This window comes from Periplaneta americana, chromosome 1 (genome assembly GCF_040183065.1).
Source record: "Periplaneta americana isolate PAMFEO1 chromosome 1, P.americana_PAMFEO1_priV1, whole genome shotgun sequence".
Classification (NCBI taxonomy): domain Eukaryota; kingdom Metazoa; phylum Arthropoda; class Insecta; order Blattodea; family Blattidae; genus Periplaneta; species Periplaneta americana.
Genome location: NC_091117.1, coordinates 55,084,037 through 55,104,382, shown reverse-complemented (window position 1 = coordinate 55,104,382; position 20,346 = coordinate 55,084,037). Strand labels below are relative to the sequence as shown.

At 36.2% G+C, this 20,346-nt stretch overlaps 1 protein-coding gene across 3 annotated transcripts in view; it reads right to left on the bottom strand.

Moving 5' to 3' along the window:
- Positions 1-4,256: 4,256 nt before the first annotated feature.
- Positions 4,257-20,346, bottom strand: part of LOC138696028 (retinol dehydrogenase 11-like) — a 195,843-nt gene continuing 179,753 nt past the window's right edge. For all 3 annotated transcript variants that reach the window (XM_069820536.1, XM_069820518.1, XM_069820527.1), the window contains 7 exons: positions 18,580-18,672; positions 17,072-17,164; positions 14,152-14,388; positions 13,882-14,067; positions 6,986-7,095; positions 5,718-5,807; positions 4,257-4,527 (listed from right to left, as the gene is read on the bottom strand). In XM_069820536.1, the coding sequence (XP_069676637.1) occupies positions 4,423-4,527; positions 5,718-5,807; positions 6,986-7,095; positions 13,882-14,067; positions 14,152-14,388; positions 17,072-17,164; positions 18,580-18,672 (914 nt within the window). In that variant the 3' untranslated portion in view covers positions 4,257-4,422. The remainder of the gene's footprint in view (positions 4,528-5,717; positions 5,808-6,985; positions 7,096-13,881; positions 14,068-14,151; positions 14,389-17,071; positions 17,165-18,579; positions 18,673-20,346) is intronic.

The following is a 20,346-nucleotide window of genomic DNA, read 5'->3' as shown; positions in this document are numbered from 1 at the left end:
CTGTTATGGTAACAATGGTTATTAGAGGAGAAAAATTGGTCTGTAGAACCAAGGACCCGGGTTCGATCCCCTGCGCCGGAGCGAATTTTTCTCCTTTAATAACCATTGTTACCATAACAGATATATTCTGTAGCATCAAAAAATTAATCTTTACGTAGATTCTTCCCTCAACAGTGCATAATACTGTGAAATCCCGGCTACCAAGTCACTCAATTGAGTGCGATCTTAGTATAATAGCAGTTAACTTAATACTTGTATATGTCAACATATATGCCGAACTTGGAGTCAGGCCACAAAGGGAAAAAAAACTAGAGTAGAGGGATTCGATCCGGGGTTGTGGATTGAACTTCGGCGTAGCTCAGTGGTTAGAGCACTTCCTACGTAGAACAAAGGATCCGGGTTCAATCCCCGGCGCCGAAGCGAATTTTTCTCCCCTAATAACCATTGTTAAGGAAATGCTGCCTACTGAAGGATGCACTGGAGGGAATGGTGAACGGAAGAAAAGTTCGGGACAGAAAAAAAATATCAGATAATAGACAACATTAAGATACATAGATCATATGCGGGTAAATTTCGGCGATGGATACTGGGTTCATTTTGCTGGCATTATAACCTTCATATCATTCAGATATCTCTGCGGTGACTGAGTGGTCAGGGCCCAGGTTCGAGTCCCGTCAGGTCTGGAATTTTTCATTGAAAAATCAATAGTAACACTTATGGCGGACAAGGTTGCAGTTGGGATTTTTCTCGGGATTCTTCCGTTTTTCCTCATATTAGTTATCTATCATTCCGTCATCATTTCTCTATTTCATTCCATACCATTCCCCGATCGCCGGCAGGCGAAACACGGAGGGGGCTGGCTTAGGGACGAGGGGGGTTGCCTGTTCGAACCTGGGTACACAGCGAACCTTAGTGTAGTCATCCGGTGTGGGTTTGGGAATGCTCCCAACTTGAGGATTAACGCAATAGATTATAACAGGTCGCAGTGCTGGATTATAGTGCCCCCTCCCGTAAATTCCATTCCATAACATTCAGATGTTAAATAACAATAGCAGTTGGCAAAGCGTCGTAAAATAAACGGCTAAAAGAACAAAATTGTTTCTCCGAAGATAGGCCAACTGTCGAATTTAACTATAAATTACGATTCCACGCCTTAAAAAAGGCCCACAAAATTCTTATAATTCCCTCAACCCATTAAGAGCAAATGCTGGGTAACTTTCGGCACTGGACCATGGACTCATCTCGCTTGCATTATCACTAGAGCTCGGAAGTTGATGAAATATCATCTTTTCCTGAGACATCACAGACAATGCAGGATGCAATACAAACTCGTTTCGTTAGCGCGTCTAGCCGCGAAACAGGTGGCCCAGGTTCGATTCCCGGTCGGGACAAGTTACCTGGTTGAGGTTTTTTCCGGGGTTTTCCCTCAACCCAATATGAGCAAATGCTGGGTAACTTTCGGTGTTGGACCCCGGACTCATTTCACCGGCATTATCACCTTCATATCATTCAGACGCTAAATAACCTAAGATGTTGATAAAGCGTCGTAAAATAACCTACTAAAAAATAAAAAAACAAACTCGTTTCATTTCAACAGGAACTAATATAGCCTGCTTTTATTTTGCAATTTTTTTTTTGTATTTTTCAGTCTTTTATTGTTTATTGGTCATTTTTTAGGAAATGTTCTACTTTTTGTTGCATTTTTGCCCTTTTCTGTTTATAAACGGACATTTTTACAGCGTAGTTGTAATCTATATTCGATAACCCACTGCAGATTGCTTACATAATTGGATCGAGTCTTATAAAAAAAAATTTCCTTATGGTTGCATCAGCTTGACTCCTGATCATATGTGTTGCGTGCTTCTCCCCATTCAACGCAACAGAACAAATACTGTAAACGCAGTGCCAGCAGCCAGCATTAATATCACAGAAGTAAAGACGTAAAAATGCCGAAAGTAAAACAAAGCAGACAAAAGTTTTTTGCGATAGTTAGTCACTGAGTTTGATGATAATGTTTTTCCTTAGACGAAAGTGTACTATTATGTTTGTACTTTACTACTATAATCGTGGGCAATTTCTTAATTTTAATGTCGTATTTTCAGTAATTAAGGTCACTTTAAAGGTTATTTTTTTGTGAGTTTTAGGTCATCAACTTCCGAGCCCTACAGTAGTTATCACCTTCATCTCACTCAGACGCTAGCAGTTGATAAAGCGTCGTAAGATAACCAATTAAAATTAAAGAGTGAGAAATTTCACTTGTGTTAAAACATCCAACGTGACATATGATAATGGTTGACAGCACTGTTAACTTTAAGTGCCGATCGTCAAGGAAGAAGACAGCTTTATTTTTATCCTCCCATTAACTCTCCTCTTGCTTATCTATACTCCAATTTAATCCCGACATTGAAGTTGAAAGGTATGTGTAATACAACCCACACGAACGTGTGCTGTACGTGCTTAAGGTACTGTCAATATTTACTGCATGGCTGTACTAACAACGAAAACAAGTCCAGACCTTCAAGAACTGACTAGGTACATTTGCATTTACTGATGATATGAGTAAACCACATACAATGTTGCCATATCTACTGATTTAACTGTAGACTTCTGATTTTTATCGAGCCAACAGCTGTACTGATTTTTTGTTAAAATTAATTTCTTATGTACTTTTTGGCATTGCTGTAATCACGACAGCGACGGTTCTAAGACGGGATTTTCAATATCATACTACTTTCTATCTAGCCTATATGAAGGCTTTATTTGTTCTGGAGGCCTGGCTCGGGACCTCGCAGAGTGAGGGTAATTGTGGATTACGATGAAATGATGATGGTGAGGAAAAATGGGAGAACCTCGATAAAAATTCCTCGCTCCTGTTTGTCCACCACAAATCCCTCCGAGACTTACAAGGGAACATTAAACACTGGAAGGTTGCGTAGAATCTTCCAATTTTGCACATTTATTAGTGTAAGAAGTTGTGTCAAAAGAAGTTGCGAAAATAATATGCAAGATATTAAAACGAAGTTACGAATATCGCTGTGAATCTATGTGAATCTAGCTAGTAGTTGCGGAGCTTTCGAGTGTAGCATGTGGCAGAGACGAGGGAGAAACAAGGCTGCAACTTAACGTCTGTGAACGCAGAGTTAAATAGGGTCCATCATTACGAACAGAATATGAACTGATTTCATGGAATTATTAAACAAACTCATAGTAAATTAAATTGGTAAGATATGTGTAATGATCTCAGAAATTAAACCTATAACAGCCTACTTTATTTCTCTTTTTCTGTTCTTCAACCCCTTCTGGTTGTCTATGCACATTACCACTACAGTCTCGCTGAACATAAACAGAAGAAAACTGTAACTTGTTCATGCAGTGATGAAAGCACAAATTCTTAATGCACCATGCACAGCAAATAAAACAGTTGTTGCTACATCCTACATGGTATAATTTTAACTCGTAATATGTTTAGTGGACTCACTTTTATGTTCATAACCATTGATTTAAACTATTGCTCATAAGAACATATGTACGCTAGGATGGTACAAAGTTCAATGGAAATTATGTTAGATGATAAATTTGTAATAATCGATTATACTGAGATTCAATTGAAATTACACACGCTTATAGGTATCCTACAAACAAAACTCAGCTCGGATTCCTCGCAGCGCGCATGCTATACCGCTCTTACACTCCTGCAGTAAGCTTGAGAGCATGCTGGAAACGGGAGCTTACGTCATCTGCGCGAGACAGTCACGCCCGCTGGTTTCTGCGCACCGAGTTTTCCTTGTGGGATGCCTATAGCCAGGTCGTGATGGAATTTGTGATGGACAAAGCAGACGTTGCAGAGGATTTTTCTTGGGATACACTTGTTTCCCCGCTATCATTCTACCAACACTTTCTCCTTCATCTACATTTCCCCTCTTTCATCGTCGTCTCTGTTTATTTCCCCCATTTCGGACTTGCGATCGATGCAGAGTTGGCTGCGGGCCGCCACCGAACTTGGACTCTGTGGTAAGTGGTCATCAGTCGCTGGTGGTAGTGGTATGCACCGTGCTGTAGACTCATAATACCTCGTGGGAACAGGGTTGAGGGGCCGCGGTGATGTCTACGTGGAAAGATAAAAAGGATTCTGCAGGCTGTTGGGAGAGTTCGGGGACAGCCCGTAAGGGAATCTGTAGAGCGAGAGGTCCTTAAGGCATGCACATTATTTCTTGATCTAACGATTACGATGATTGTTAAAGTTAATATTGAGTAGATCAGAAAATAAATAATTCATATATTTTCTCCAATATCTAGGATTATTCTTTCATTCATACGCACAGTACACATTTTATTTAAATTTTCAATATATCTTACGATGCAGGTGTAGGCCTGAGTGACGCATAAATAGGCCTACAATAAGACACTTAAATATCTTCACCATTATAAATCCATTTCTTCCTGCTTGAGGCCAACCAGACGCTCACTCATCTCCCACAGTTTCTTTGCTATACCCTCATCCATTGCAGTCCGTGACATACTTGCCTCCTGTGGATAAAATATTTAAACTGAAAATATATTGAATCCATATAAAACATAAAAAAGAGTGTCATGAAGATGATTAGGTTCTTTCTCACCGTTCATTTTACTCGTTTTGCAACAGTTCAGTTCCTTTGTCATATTTTTTTATTGTCGTAAATGCTTAAGTCCGATATAATCTATTACATTCACAAATAGTGTTCGAATGATTAATCCTAGGGTAGGTGCGTGGGGTCACTTGTCACTCAGTGAATTTTAGTCTATTACTACTTGGTTACATTTTGGTGTACGCATTCGCCATTTGCAATAGCTGATCGTTAGATTATTGTGATGTACCGAAGTACGTATATTTCCGTGCTGGAATTCTGCATTACCATATGAGGAAGAATGGGTGGAACGGAGAAAAATTCTCTCCGGCACCGGGACTCGAACCTGGGTTTTCAGCTCTACATGCTGACGCTTTATCCGCTAAGCCATGCCGGATTCCAGTTCCGATTCCGGATTGAATCCTCTCAGTTTAAGTTCCACCTCTTAGTGGATAAAGCACGTAGAGCTGAAAATCCGGGTTCGAGTCCCGGTGTCGGAGAGAATTTTTCTCCGCTCCACCCATCCTTCATCATATGGTAATGCAGAATTCCTGCACGGAAATATCGTATATACTACGGTACATCACAATAATATGATATGCGTAAAATAATCACTTAGTGATTTAAGACGGCGCTCATTCCGTTGGGTCCCGGCCACTTAGTCACTCGTTATGAGTACACCTCTGCACATAGTGTGTTGGACATTGTGACATAGTGCATGAGGGTTGGCCACTATAGGGAAACTAAGAAGTGGAACTTAAACTGAGAGGATTCAATCCGGCATCGGAACTGGAATCCGGTGTGGCTTAGTGGATAAAGCGTCAGCACGTAGAGCTGAAAACCCAGGTTCGAGTCCCGGTGCCGGAGAGAATTTTTCTCCTCTCCACCCATCTTTCATGATCGTTAGATGCTAAAACGCAATATAAATCCCGCAGCTATATTCGATCTTTGTGCAATATTGTAAAAACGACCTGCGAAAAGAACTGAGGAATACCTGTCACCCACGTCCCCTATAGGTAGCTATGTAAAACTTTATTGTTTACATATTGCAAAAATGCATATGTAGCATTCTCTATATACATACGTAATTGTATTAAGGCTTCAAGTACATACCTTGCAGTCTGAAAAATATTTTCCAGTTACTCCTTCCACTTCATCGGACACTGCTAAGTAGACAGAAGTCTGAGCACCTTCCCACGGGTTCTAAAATTAAATTCAGATAACGTATTAATATAATGATACCTTTTACCAGATACTAAAATATGTATATCGTTCCAAAAATTTTAACGAAACTTCAGGAAAAAATGGAGTATGTAAAAGAAACATCATTTTAATACAGTCTTGAAAACGCTTGGTTTTTTTAGTAATTTATGGCGATACGTTACTAAAATTTCTAAAATTCACAATTTTCGAGCCAGAGAATTGAAATTTTTACTGAATATGCATATCAATATCATAATCGCTCATTGTAAATTTCAATCTTTTGTCATAAACAATAAAAAATTAAACTTATTTCGTTTATTTTTAAAATTCCCTTAGTGCAAATTGTATTACTAAAAATATTTTTTAATCTAATTTGTTCTTGAAGGTAACACTGCATATTGTGCAATGGAGCATTATCAATATCCTTCTCTAATTAGTTCATTTATTAAAAAAATATAATTTCTTCAATGTTCAAACATTAATAAAAAATTATACTGTTTTACGTATAATTCTCTAGCATTAAAACTATGCTGAATGCAGCCAATCAAATGCTCCAGAGGTACTAATGAATAAGTATGCCAATTTTCATCACTCTAGCTTTATTCACTGAGAAATGAAATGAATACTTTTTTTTTGTACTTACGAGAAATAAATACTCACCGTTTAAAATCAGATGAAGATATAGTTTTGATTTACATCTGACAAGATGCAGAAAGTGTCCACGTTTATGCACCAATGGTCCCTCTAATCGGGACACGTTGTAGTTATATCTTGTGCAATAACCATGAAGTTCGGATTTACTTATATATTTGGATAAGTTATTTTTAGGCAATGAAGTAGGTATAGATTTATTGTGGTAAGTATGCCTTCACTAAAAAGGCTTACAATGTAAATCTACATCAAAGTCTGAACCACTGATTATACGAATAGCCTTCTTTTGCAAATTAAGAACTCTATTTATATTAGAACTGTTTCCCCAAATTTGAATATCATATAGCAATATGCTCTTAAAATGCATAATAAGTTAGTGTTCTTAAGAAATTTCTTATACTGAACGTTAGGTACGTCAGCTGCAGGGAGGTTACCAAATTCATTGCTACGCTTCCTCCGTACGCCAACGGATGTGGCGTCTTGTCGCTGTGCAGGGACTGAAAATTCGCTGTCTGGTATTGACATACCTTACAAAAAATATTTATGATATTTTCCGGAATGGGTCGAATAAGGGAAGGGAGTCTCCTCAAGAACTCCGTGGCAACCACACCTGGATGTAGACTGTTCACTGTCACACCTGAGGAAGAATAGTTTATTAAAACTTAGTGATACGAAAGTGCAGGGCGCGGCACATAAGACTTGCCCGCATTATAACCGGTCGTAGCACATGTGTGTAGTGGGGATTCGGCCGCTCTCTCGCACGGGAGGAAAACGAATCGGTGAATAGTGTTGATTTGTGCCGGGACATCATTTTATTTTTACTAACATTTCTAATTTTAACCTGGCTATACCTTTGGTTTAACTGTTGAGAACCGGAAACTCGTTTTCTACCTCCTTCCAAGACTGGAGTTCGACAATACTGGCGTAAAATACAAATAAATCACTTTACTAGATATAGGAAGGAAGTAAAGTAGCTCATCTATTTACATAAACTAGGAAATATCGCGATTTTGAGTTTGATAACACTAGTCAACAAATTTTAACTTTTTGTCTGTCACAGAAATGAAATCAGCTGATTTTTACTAAATCGACCCTGCTGATTACGAAAATCGCAGTGAAAAATCTGTATAATTTTCATTAGGTTTTTGTTTAATCAAAATACAGTACTGTATTAACAATAAGTGTTTTTACTCACGAACTTAGCTATCCATGCTGAGGTATTCATTACGCAGTGTATACTGTCTACAGTACATTAGCATACAATATAGAGAATGAAGTTAAATTGAAAAATAATCATAATATGGATATTTAAACACATTTTTGAAAATGGTGACCGTTCATTTCGATACAGGCTTCAGTTCTTTTCTGCATATTATCGCACTATAGACTATTGTACCTAATTTCAATTACCAGTTTCGTCCTTCGTACTAGCAACTCATGTTGGAATAATTCTGTACCTACTCTAAAAAAGAGTACCTTACGTACTGTAAATTCAATCTCCACTTCTGTTCGATCCAGAAAGATAAAATTACTCAGACATGCTATCTACTGTCCGTCCAAGTGGTTATGTCACAGAGTCGTAGAAAGGGGGAAATCACGTGACATTTAATTACTTAACGAGGCCCTTTTATTTAAGTTATTTTAAACAGTTGTATAATATTACGTAGACGTCCAATTCCTAGCAGAAATTAATGTTTTCAGAAAAGCGCTAAGACAGTCCAGCCACTAATCTTTACAGAAGGGCGAACAGAAGCGGGTGGGGGAAACCGGGATGCGACGTAGGCAAACAGACAACACCTGTGCGAAAATATTTAAAGCTCTTTCGTCACTGGAAAACGCGAACATATTTCTGGAACGTACTGTACTCACTCAGTAGGCCTACTGTTTACTCTGACCGAGCGACTCTGACTGCATATACGGTCTTGGTTCTGTGTGGAAGACGGGTGGAAGTTTACTAGTAGAAGGTGGGAGTGAAGTACATTAAAAAAACTCAGGTACAATAAAAATTGGAGTAAAAATAAAATGATGTCCCTGTATTAATTCGTTTTAGAGTTGTTTTTAGTGATTGATTAAATAATTTTCGTTTGCTTATTTTCGTTTTAACAGTATTTATAGCTGGTTCAGATAGTACCGTACAAATAGTGCGCCGGTAATTGGTAATAAGAAAACGTCATGTTGATGTTATTTTTACCCAGGGTTTAAACCACAGTAACATTTGTCGCATTTTTCTACTCGCCTTCTAAAAATGCAACAAATTTTGAATGTAAATGTGCAAAAATGCGATAACCACATTGGACTTCAGAAACGAAGATGGTAATGGAGAAAATGAAATCAGAGATGTGTTTGAACTAATCTGAATTTAAATGAAATGCTAATGGCATGGGAAATATTCAAAAAGATATTGAGCAATAGATGTTCAGGAATTGAATTCAAAGAGTTGGTGCAATACATGTAAGTTAAGTGAACAATTTTTTCTAATTGATTAATATAATTCCATCGCATAGTAGGCCTACTGTAAATTATGAGCGAGGATTTAGTTGCATGAATCTTGTAAAAACTGGAATTAGAAACAGACTTTCAGTAAAAAAAAAAGTTGGCATTCTGCTAACAATAAATCTTGAAGGGTCTACTAGTAGAGAATTTCAATGTTTAGAATGCCCATAAAATAGCGTGATGTAAATTTAGCATTAATTGATTCTAAACATTAGTAAATTAGAAATAGCAGCTAAGAAGATGGGACTAACAGTTAATGAAGGTAAGACTAAGTACTTACAGACTGGAAAAACACAAGGAAAGGAAAACATATCACTATTCATGAATATAAATTTGAAAATGTGACACAATTTAAATACCTGGGAACCATCATAACAAATGATAATAGTGTAACAGTACACATAAACTCAAGAATTAAGATGGCAAACAAATGTTATTATGGATTAAAGAAGCAACTCCAGTCCCGCTTTCTTAGCATAAAAACAAAATGTAGGCCATATAAAACATTGATTAGACCAGTCCTATTATATGGATCAGAGAGTTGGACCTTGAGTAAAGGAAATATAGAAAGGTTAATGGTATTCGAAAAGAAAGTGTTAAGAAAAGTTTATGGCCCAGTAAATGAAGAGGGTACCTGGCGTATCAGATATAACACTGAATTATACAATTTGTATAATGATGCGAATATAATTAAAGTGATCAAGGCCAACAGACTGAGATGGCTAGGTCATCTATATAGGATGGATGATGATAGCCCATGTAAAAAAGTCACTCTTACCGACCCATTCTACACAGTAAGAAAAGTGGGACGACCAGCAACAAGATGGCTCGACGATGTTGTAAAAGATTTGAAGTCAATCGGAGTAAGCCGCTGGAAAAATGAAGCGCGGGACAGAACCAGGTGGAGGAGAATCATTGAGACGGTCTTGGCCTAAGAAGGCTGTTGTACCATAGAAGAAGAAGATTCTAAACATACCTACGTCTAATGACTTACTTACATAAGTATATCTAGAGTGTGATAAGATGGATTGAGAGTAATGAAACTCCAAGAAACAAATTACATAACTTTTTGTTTCTACATAATGTATTAATTTTATCTTTCTGCACAATTATTATAATATTGCATAAGCATTTCATAATTTGCACAAAAATAATTTTTCATTTGTACATTTTTGCTACAATTATCTATTTTATAGCTTAAACCCTGCTTCATCCCAAGCAAAAGTCCGTAGTCTTCAAGACCGTTTGTGGAATATATGGTCAAGAACTGCACGAGACAGGATAAGATGGAAAGAGCAGCTCGTTCCCCGGAATTTAAATGTTTATGATTTTTATTTAAAAAAAAGAGTTGATGTCAACAATCTAAAGACTCTTGAAGAGCTGGAGAATGAAATTAGCCTAATGCTGAGTGAAATTACAAATAGAGAGTTGCAGAAGGTGCTTCAGAATTTTCTACACCAATGTGATCCTTGCATTCAGAAAGGTGGGTATCATTTTTAACATATACTTTTATAAAAGGTAAGATCAACATAACTGACATAATTAGGAACATTAAATCCAGACGTTTGAGATGGGCAGGGCATGTAGCACGTATGGGCGAATCCAGAAATGCATATAGAGTGTTAGTTGGGAGACCGGAGGGAAAAAGACCTTTGGCGAGGCCGATGTAGATGGGAGGATAATATTAAAATGGATTTGAGGGAGGTGGGATATGATGATAGAGACTGGATTAATCTTGCACAGGATAGGAACCGATGGCGGGCTTATGTGAGGGCGGCAATGAACCTGCGGGTTCCTTAAAAGCCATTTGTAAGTAAGTAAGTAAGTAAGTAAGTAAGTAAGTAAGTAAGGTAAACATAACGTTCTCTTATTACCTCTTACCGGCTTATTATTTGTATAGGACTACAGGTCTAAATCACCGCCGATTAATTTTCCTCACATGCGAGAGAGCGGTCGATTTCCTCAAAAAACAAAAAAATAGCACGTTACTACCGGTTATAATGACGGTAAGTTGATATGCCGTACACTGTATTTATTGAAATGTAAAATATTATCTACTTTCATAGTACGAACTAATTGGCATACCTCATACGTATCTTTACACCAATAACTGCTAAAATAATATTTTCTTAGAGAATATAATTTCTTTAAGTTATTCGTGTTACTTTCCATTCTCTTCTTACTATAAAGAAATCTATTTACATTTATTATTATTATCATTATTATTTTATTTTATTACTATTTTATAGTATTAATTCTTGTAAATTAATTATTGCAATCTATGTTCTTTATTTTGTTGTTAACTCAAGTATTTAATTTGTACCATAGTAGTTCATTTTATTGTATTAATTGTATCACTGTGCTGGACTTTTATTGGCCAATGGCTGTTGTCCAGCACATAAATATCAATAAATAAATAAATTATAATTATTATTATTATCATTATCATTATTATTATTATTATTATTATTATTATTATTACTATTATTGGAACAGATGCATTGTAGGGGACACACGACACATTATACGCAAAGAAAAGGTCAGCGCAAGTAATGGTTCGATTAGCATTTTTAGAATTCGATATTCGATAAGCATTAAATGCTACCAAATTAGAAAAATAATTTAATATTACTATATTACTATCTACTACTTTAGAATACGTTCAACAACACTATTATATATTTATCCATGCTGCAGCGTGTGCGGAAGTGATCTCACTTTCTGTCTTCTACTCGCTATGGTGAAACCTTTCTCCTTTTCGGTACATATTATGCTTTTCTAATAGTGTAGAAAATCCAAATCACTTGTGATGGAGTTATTACCAACATTATTTTAATTACCATTATTATTATTATTATTATTATTATTATTAATACTATTATTATTATTATTATTATTATTATTATTATTATTATTATTACGTAAAAAAGATTACGTTCATATTACCGTCACCAACATTAGAAAAACAGTCTCCAGTATTTTATGATAGAAGTAACTTTTTTTTAATATTAAGTTACAAACGGTTTTAAGTATGACTAGATCACGACCTGAAATCACATTGACATAAACAGAAGACAAGCACAAGAGAACTGAACTCACCCAGCCTCTATGGAAGGAAGTTAACTTTTCCGGCCAGCTTGGAAGTTAATACGAGCGAAAATTTCTCTTATGTTGACCTTGTGGTCGGAATGGATGTTTCCCAGTTCATTATACATATGGACGGATCAGTTCAAAACGGAAACAGCTCACAATTTAAGATATTGAGAAAACTGCATTTTAAAGTTTCATGTTTCTGTGAAAAATCCAATTAACATCACTCTAATTCTAAACTTATAGTACCTGTATATATAAAACCATAATCAATAGAATCTGAAGAAATTTCAATTATCCTTGGATCTTCACAGCAACATGAAACTTTAAAATGTTTTTTATCAAAACTTTAAATTTTGAATTATTTCCCTTTTGAAATGGCCCGTAGAATTAAAAGAGTGAGTGTATACATGTGCTCATACATTCTTTCCGGCAAGTGCAAATAATGTTTACAGAGAATTTTTCAGGTGTCAACGTTATTCTCCTTCCTGTGCCACCCCTTATAAGCAATCTTATGTTAAACATTATATGCCAAATTTTTACCTCCTATCAAGGTTCATGATAACCTTAAAGAAAGCTGTCCATCAGAAACTAGCACATTATTCTGCATTGTTCTATATCAGGCCTGCACAAACAGCACTCGACGAGCGCGCGCGCTCCTTCGGAGCGAGAGAGCGGTGTTTACCGCTCGCCGAAACAGAGAGAAAGATACGTCAGAATGACATAGACTTGCTATAGGTAGAGGACAAGGAAACGACCACTCACTTATCTAGTGGAGTGCAGTGTGTAGGCCTATTCTCAGTAACTGTTTCACGTTGCTTACCTATTGCTACAGTACAGTATGGAGGAATCTAAAAGACGGAACATAACATTTAACATTTAACGATTTACAGCTCGAACTTATTGATCTTCAATGTGACCTAAGGGCTAAAGATCGTTTGAATAATACTACTAGCCTGGTTGAGTTTTACAAGACTAACATTAGAAATAATATCCACGGCTACACAGGCTGGCTGTGAAAATGATTGCTATGTTTGGCTCAACATTTATATTTGTGAGCAACTGTTTTCTATAATCAACATTAATAAAGGCAGACATCGAACATCTGTAACTGATGTTTCATTACGATCTGTAGGCTACTGTTCCTTTCAGCTGCCAACAGCATAAAACCTCGTTTTGATGTACTGATAAATAAAAATATAACAAAATGATACTGTACATTTAAATAGCTTTAGAATTTCTATTACTTCTGTAAAATAAATATTTATTTATTAATTAATAATAGTCCAAGATAGTTTTGCAAACACTGAACGGGAATTCATTTCATAAACACTCGTAATAGTACTTCCTTTTGTGTATATTTTGTACGAGATCACCCCTTCTTCCAGTCCACCCTTATACAGAGAGCAGATAATATCTGCATTCCACTCATGAGCTGTGAGCCGGCTCGGAGAGAGCAAATCTTGTGCAGGGCTGTTCTATATTATGCATTAGGTCGTCTCAAAAGTTTTCTTCCTATAACTCTGCTTCGGTCAATTCAAGCAGATTTACCATTTAGACACAATCCCAAAAAGATGGAGTTACCGACTGTGAACTTAGAAACACCAAGACATGCTATAATTCAACTTTACTCGTGAGTGGCTCCTCTTCCAATAGGTGGTCTTCCTGAATGAGTTTTATATTCAAGGTCTAGAGCACTATCATTGAATCTCTTGGATAAATTTAATAAATGGAACTTATAATAGTAAAAGATTTTGAGATGACCTAGTATTTGTTGCTAACTGTAAGTTCAACCATTTCTTTGCAGAAATTTGGAAAGACGTTATACTTGAACATGTACCTGTATCTTTCAGACGTCTGGCTAATTCATTTGCCATTAACACATTAGCCAGTTTACTGTAACAATATACTTGGGTATCTGCAAACCATTTCTCCGAGTTAAGGTTATCAAGATCAAACCTTGCATATTTATAAGCCATAGATGATACCACCACAATTCTACTTGGAGCAGACCTTTTCAGCAGCCCTGAAACATAAAGAAATTAAAATTATACTGTCTTCATTTCAGATTACGAATGTATATTTCTGAATTCTTCACTCTTATACTTACCTGTTAGAAGACATGTAAGAAGAAATGGTCCGAAATGATTTACTTGCATTCCAATTTGGAGATTATCAGACGTTTTCTTATTTCCCATGCCTGCAGCACCAGCATTGTTAACAAGAATTTCCAAATGAGATTCAGATTTGATAATATCATTTGCGAACTTGCGAACTGATGCTAACGAAGACAAATTCAAATGACGAACCACCACGTTGGAGTTTCCAGTGCTTGCAATGATCTCCTCTGTAAAAGAATTAGTGTTAACTGATGCACTTTTCCAATTGACATGAAGGTAAGTAGAACATTAAATAAGGATGTTATCCAACATACGTTCTTTCAAAACTATTCATTTTGCGAAGTTGAACACTCATATTGCTTAAGGATTCAGCAAACCAGTACAATAACCTCTATGCCCGGATTATACAATTTACAATAACACTTCATAACAACTAACATATTTACAAATTCCACTACACTTCCCCATATTTTAAACTAAAATGCCTGATAACAACCTAAGGGCTTTAAGAAACTTATGTAAGCTTCTTTTCAGTATTAGGTGCCGCAAAAAATTCAGTTCTGTCAAATATTTATTTCACCTACATACGTTCTACAGTGTTTCTTGGATAAAAGAGAAACTCACAAAACAGATCATTAAAGTTGTATTTGAGGAATTTCGTTATGTGACTGAAATAAAATGACTATATTTTAAGTGAAAAATTCCAAAAAATTGACTTACAAACCTTGAATGTCAACAAAATAGGCCTAATTTCATTAGTTAAGAAGAAGAGGCTGTGTACGGGAAGATATGTCAAATTTTTATCGATATTTCTGATTATATTTTTCGCACACATCCGAAATTATTATTTTCGGACCACAACAGTTTCCCTGTATTTTATACAAAAATAAAGTAAATCAAAAACAAAGTTCATACTAAAGTGACATCCTATGCAAAGTTCAATGAATATATTTCCGAACTGCACTTGTATTTATTGTACCGTTAAACATACATGCTCGTGTTACTGAAGATCATTTCTTCCAAGCCTGCTGAGTTAGTCTACCAAACAGCGTCAGATTGTTTTTAAGAACTGAGCTTCTACACGTGTCAAGGACCTATTGAGATTTTTCTTGGAATAGCTTCATGTATACCTTATGGCTAGTCTACTTCTCTGCCTTTCTAGTAAGGCATTTAGTATAGATTCCAGGCGTTTCCCTGCTTCTAGAACACTTTTCTGTCCTGTGTCTTGCCTACATTCTGAACAGTCCGGAAAAAAAATAATAATAATAATAATAATAATTTATTTAACCTGGCTGAGTTAAGGCCATACGGCCTTCTCTAACACTCAACCAGGAGTAAAACTGCGTTACAAAAACACTACAAATTTACACACAAAACTGAATAAGATAATAATAATAATAAAATGAAAACAACAAGTAAGTATAAATCAGACATAATATATAAAATACAGAAAGAAAGAAAAAAAGCATAATAAAATGTGAACAGCAGGTCAAAATAAATGAGACATACAAAGTATAAAAAAATAAGACAATTATTGATAATAATAATAATAATAATAATAATGATAATAATAATAATAATAATAATGATAAAAAAATAATAATACTAATAGTAGTAATAAAATAGTGCAGTAGAAAGCATACAATGAATACAATATTTTTAAGTACACACAGTAAGGAAAATTATGATTATATATAGCTCAACCTATCACATTATAGATATACCATTATGAAAATATGAAAACAAAAATATAAAATAAGTTAAATATCACTAGAACATAAAAAAATGTGAATACGTGGAAACATGCAATACAACACTTGTACGTACGGTAGGTACGTAAGTCTCCATAACCCAATTGGCAGAGTACTGACTTAAGAACTCAGATTCGAAACCTGGCAATGGCGCAGTAGTATTTGTGGTGGACAAAGCCAAGGTTCCTGAGGGTTTTCGCACAAAATGTTATTTCTGATAATTAAGTATTTAGTAATAACTTTTACTAAATCATACCACCAGCAATACTATCTCTGTGATCACTTCAAAGACAACGCCCTCTGCTATTGTGAATAGCGAAACTCTTGCCATATTATACGTTTGATTTAATACAATTTCTTAAATGGACGCACCAATAGCCGAACGATTATAGCGTTGACTTTCTAAGCTAGTAACCCTGGTTAGAATTCCGGCTGTGCGATTAGAATTTGTGGTGGACAAAAACTTTTTTATATATATTTTCACGGGTATTCCCTTTTCTCCTACCGGAATTCAACCATTGCTACATTAATTATATGGTTGTTTCACGTATAGTTCGCCTACAATGATACCCCAAGGGCAAGGCCTTAATGGTGGCTGAAAAGTCTACATCTTCGGCGTGTCGCCCACAAGATGGGGACATTTGGGTGAATGGCAATAGTCAACTGCCCGCCATCACTTAAAGAAATGTTTTTTAAGTGTTTTTTCTTTCCTATCATAGATACATTTATGTAGCCTATCTATTTCATATATTTTATTCAAACCTGGTTCAGTGGAAGAGAAGGCCTTATGTCTTTATGTCCTTATTTGTGCCAGGCAAAATAAAACTGCCGCTACTAGATAAAAATAAAAATAACCATATCAAAAACTGTTTCCTTTTAATGTCTTATTTTAAGTTTTTTTATATACTTTACCTTTCCTACGTACTCCACGCGTTTTTATGTGTAATTTTCATGTCATGTGAAAAACAATCTTTTACCCTTAATTCCACAACCCTGATAATAACCAGAACGTTCCCATAGGAAGAACATACATTTTATTCCATTACCTGGTCCCAATACGGAATAATTACGAAAATTACAATAATAATAATAATAATAATAATAATAATAATAATAATAATAATAATAATAATAATAATAATGTACTCAGTTCACATACCACATGCTGTCTTTCCTTTATCCACATCTCTGCAGGCCAGAATTACTTTTGCTCCTCTCTGAGCTAGGTCTCGGGCCGTTTCCTTCCCAATTCCTACCAGTGAAATATTAAAATTCTATAAGTCTAATAAATAACATTTATATATTAAAAAATTAATACAAAGTAAATTGGCTGGACCACTGGTTAAGAAGAAACTGTCTACTGAAGGATACGCTGGAAAGAATAGTGAAGCAAATCAAGATTTCAGGTATAACTCCCTGTAAAGTTGATTTGAATAATTTCGAGGGAAAAATTGTTCCGGGGACGGGCATCGAACCCGGGACCTTTAACCAAACCAAACCAAACCAAAGGTCCCGGGTTCTATGCCCGCGGAACAATTTTTCCCTCGAAATTATTCAAATCAACTTTACAGGGAGTTATACCTGAAATCTTGATTTGCATAATACACGTCACTGTTCGTTAACAGAAAACCACAATTTAAGTCACACGGAGTTAATGTGCACTCGAAGTTGGTTGCTTGACGGTTGTCAGCCCACTTTGAGGTCTGTGGATATAGAGGGAAAAATTGGATCGGTGTCGGGTAGAGTTCCCGGGTAGCTCAGTTGGTAGAGCGTCGGTACGTTAAACCAAAGGTCCCGGGTTCGATGCCCGGCCCCGGAACAATTTTTCCCTCGAAATTATTCAGAATAGTGAAGGTTCGGATCAGATGAAGATATCAGATGATAGGCGACATTAAGATATATGGATCATAGCGGAGACTAAGAGGAAGGCAGAAATAGGAAAGATTGAAGAATGCTGGATTTGCAGAGAAACACCTGCCCTTGGACAGAACACTATGAGTGAATGAATTTAAAAATAAATAGAACCCATTGGTGATTAAATAATAGAAGTCATAATGAGCAAATATCTGTGAATATTATTATTATAATGTATCTAGCATTTACCTAATTCTAAAATATCTCAGCAAGATTTTAGACCACTTTAATGGACATCTAATTAGAATATATACAATTCAGTACAACATAACTATGCTAAGTTTACATCAATAAACTTTATTTTTTTTTATTTTAGCTATATATTTAAAAATATTTTATCAACTACTAAGTTATTTAGTGCCGATGGAATTGGTGACGGGTGGATGGAGCCGAGGGTTTGTCGTGGATTAACTGGCATTCGTTTTAGAATTGGCGTACACCAGAAAAAAAACCAACAAAGTAATCAGTTCAAGCGGGAATCGAACCCACTCGCTATTACTCGCCAATATTTATACTTATATGTCAATGTATTTACCGCACACATCATTTGTCAAGTTATAATAGGCCTAGAATTATATCCATTACATTCAATAATTATTATTGATGTAGGAAATCATTGTGAGTCGGGAAACCCATTACTTCCCAGGGTTGACGGTAACAATAACTACTGCACTGTTTGAATTGAAATTGCATGGATTGTCTTGTTACAATTTATTACAGAACTTTTTTTTCAATTTCTTCGACAACTCTCACCTGTGTTGGCTCCGGTAACAATAGCAGTCTTGCCTTCTAGTCTTCTCCGGCTTCTGCATACTCCAGTCGTTAATTTCACATATATCTTCAGTACTTCATGCGAAAATGTCAGAAAAACGAAAGTTACAGTACCATTTTAAATAAAATACAGTCATCAATTTCTAATTTTAATTATGTTATCTATTTCTATGTCCCATTGACTAAATTTAAGCAAAGTGATTTTCAAGTACACCTGTTACTATCTTGTGAATATCTGATATTCTAAATTAACCATTAATTATCACTAGGCTTCGAGACTTAGGACCCGATACAATAAGTTTACTGTGCATCTACTATAGGTTGTTGACTCGCTGCAGGTAGCGAAAGGTAGAGATGTGTTCAGGTAACAACGTTGCTGTTTAGAGTAGAGTACGGTAGTATGGGGAAACACACACACACACACACACACACATATATATATATATATATATATATATATATATATATATATATATATATATATTTTGTGACAGCGACGTGAGATTCGAACTCACGACCGCGAGAGAGCATATCGCGCGGGCTTCACGGAGCACTGGGGAACGGCGCGCGGCGGAGAGAGTGGAAAGGGCCCACGCGACGAGGGGAGATCGCGCGCGCAGCTGCTTACGGAGTGAAGGGGGAACGGACCTTCCCGACTCTTCCAGAAGCCCGTCGAAGTGGAAAAATCGCGAATTCGAAGTCTCTCGGTTACGTTGCTGTGGTTATAAATTACGGACGCGAAGGAGTGTGTGTGTCATTCATGATTAGTTCAGTCAGTAAGCCAGTGAACAGAGCAAGCCAGTCTTGTGTACCGGAGTTCGACTCGAGTGTGCGTCCGCAACTGTGTCAGCAGCCGAAGGCCTGAGTTCGAATGCAGTGGACCGCAGTTGGAGGGACCTGAGTTCGAGTACAGTGAACTGTCTCTGAAGGTCTGTGGTTCGAGATACTGTGAACTCGAGTGACTGAGCTAGAAGAACTGTGAACTGAGAACTGATAGTTCTGATTTGTAAATAGTGCTTTGTAAATATTAGTTAAGATTAACAGTTCATTGTTGTTCGTAATAGTCCAAGTAAATTGTCATTGCCGTCAGTGGAGTGCTATAACGAATCCTGTGTTGAGTGAAAAACCTATTGTTGACGAGAGCGTTTAAAGTGAATTGTAGAAAGGAATTATTGTTGGAAGAATAAAATCCTATTGTTGAGTTGAAATAAAATCACAATATATATATTCCCCCCCCCCTGAAAGTAACTATACGTTACACAATGACAATGTCAAAATAATGTGTAAAGCATTTATTCTCCTGTCTTTTATAAGCATTTTTGTTTAACTATACACAGTGTTAATCGTGGAAATAAACATGTAGCAATTTTAATTTCGTCATTTATCCTGTTGGTCGTCTTTAGGAAGTGCAGTTACAGTACCGAATTGCAATGTACTACAAGATGCATTCTCAGTGTCTCAAACGTAAACCTTTTTCGGTTATCTGCTAAACAAAGTTTGTATTGTGAAAAGCTGCGCTCTACGTCGCATGACGTGATAGGAGCAAAACGAAAAAACCTAACATCATTGTAGTCTCTAAGAAACTGTCCTTTATTCTCGGATGACTCCATGTCCACTAATTTGCTGTTTATGTTACATAATGTTCCATATCCGTTATTTTTACATAAAATTGATTTCCATTTCTGTTTTACACGTTCAGTAACCGGTGTACTTGGTGTCTCATTAATTCTCTGTGTCATTTCCTCAACT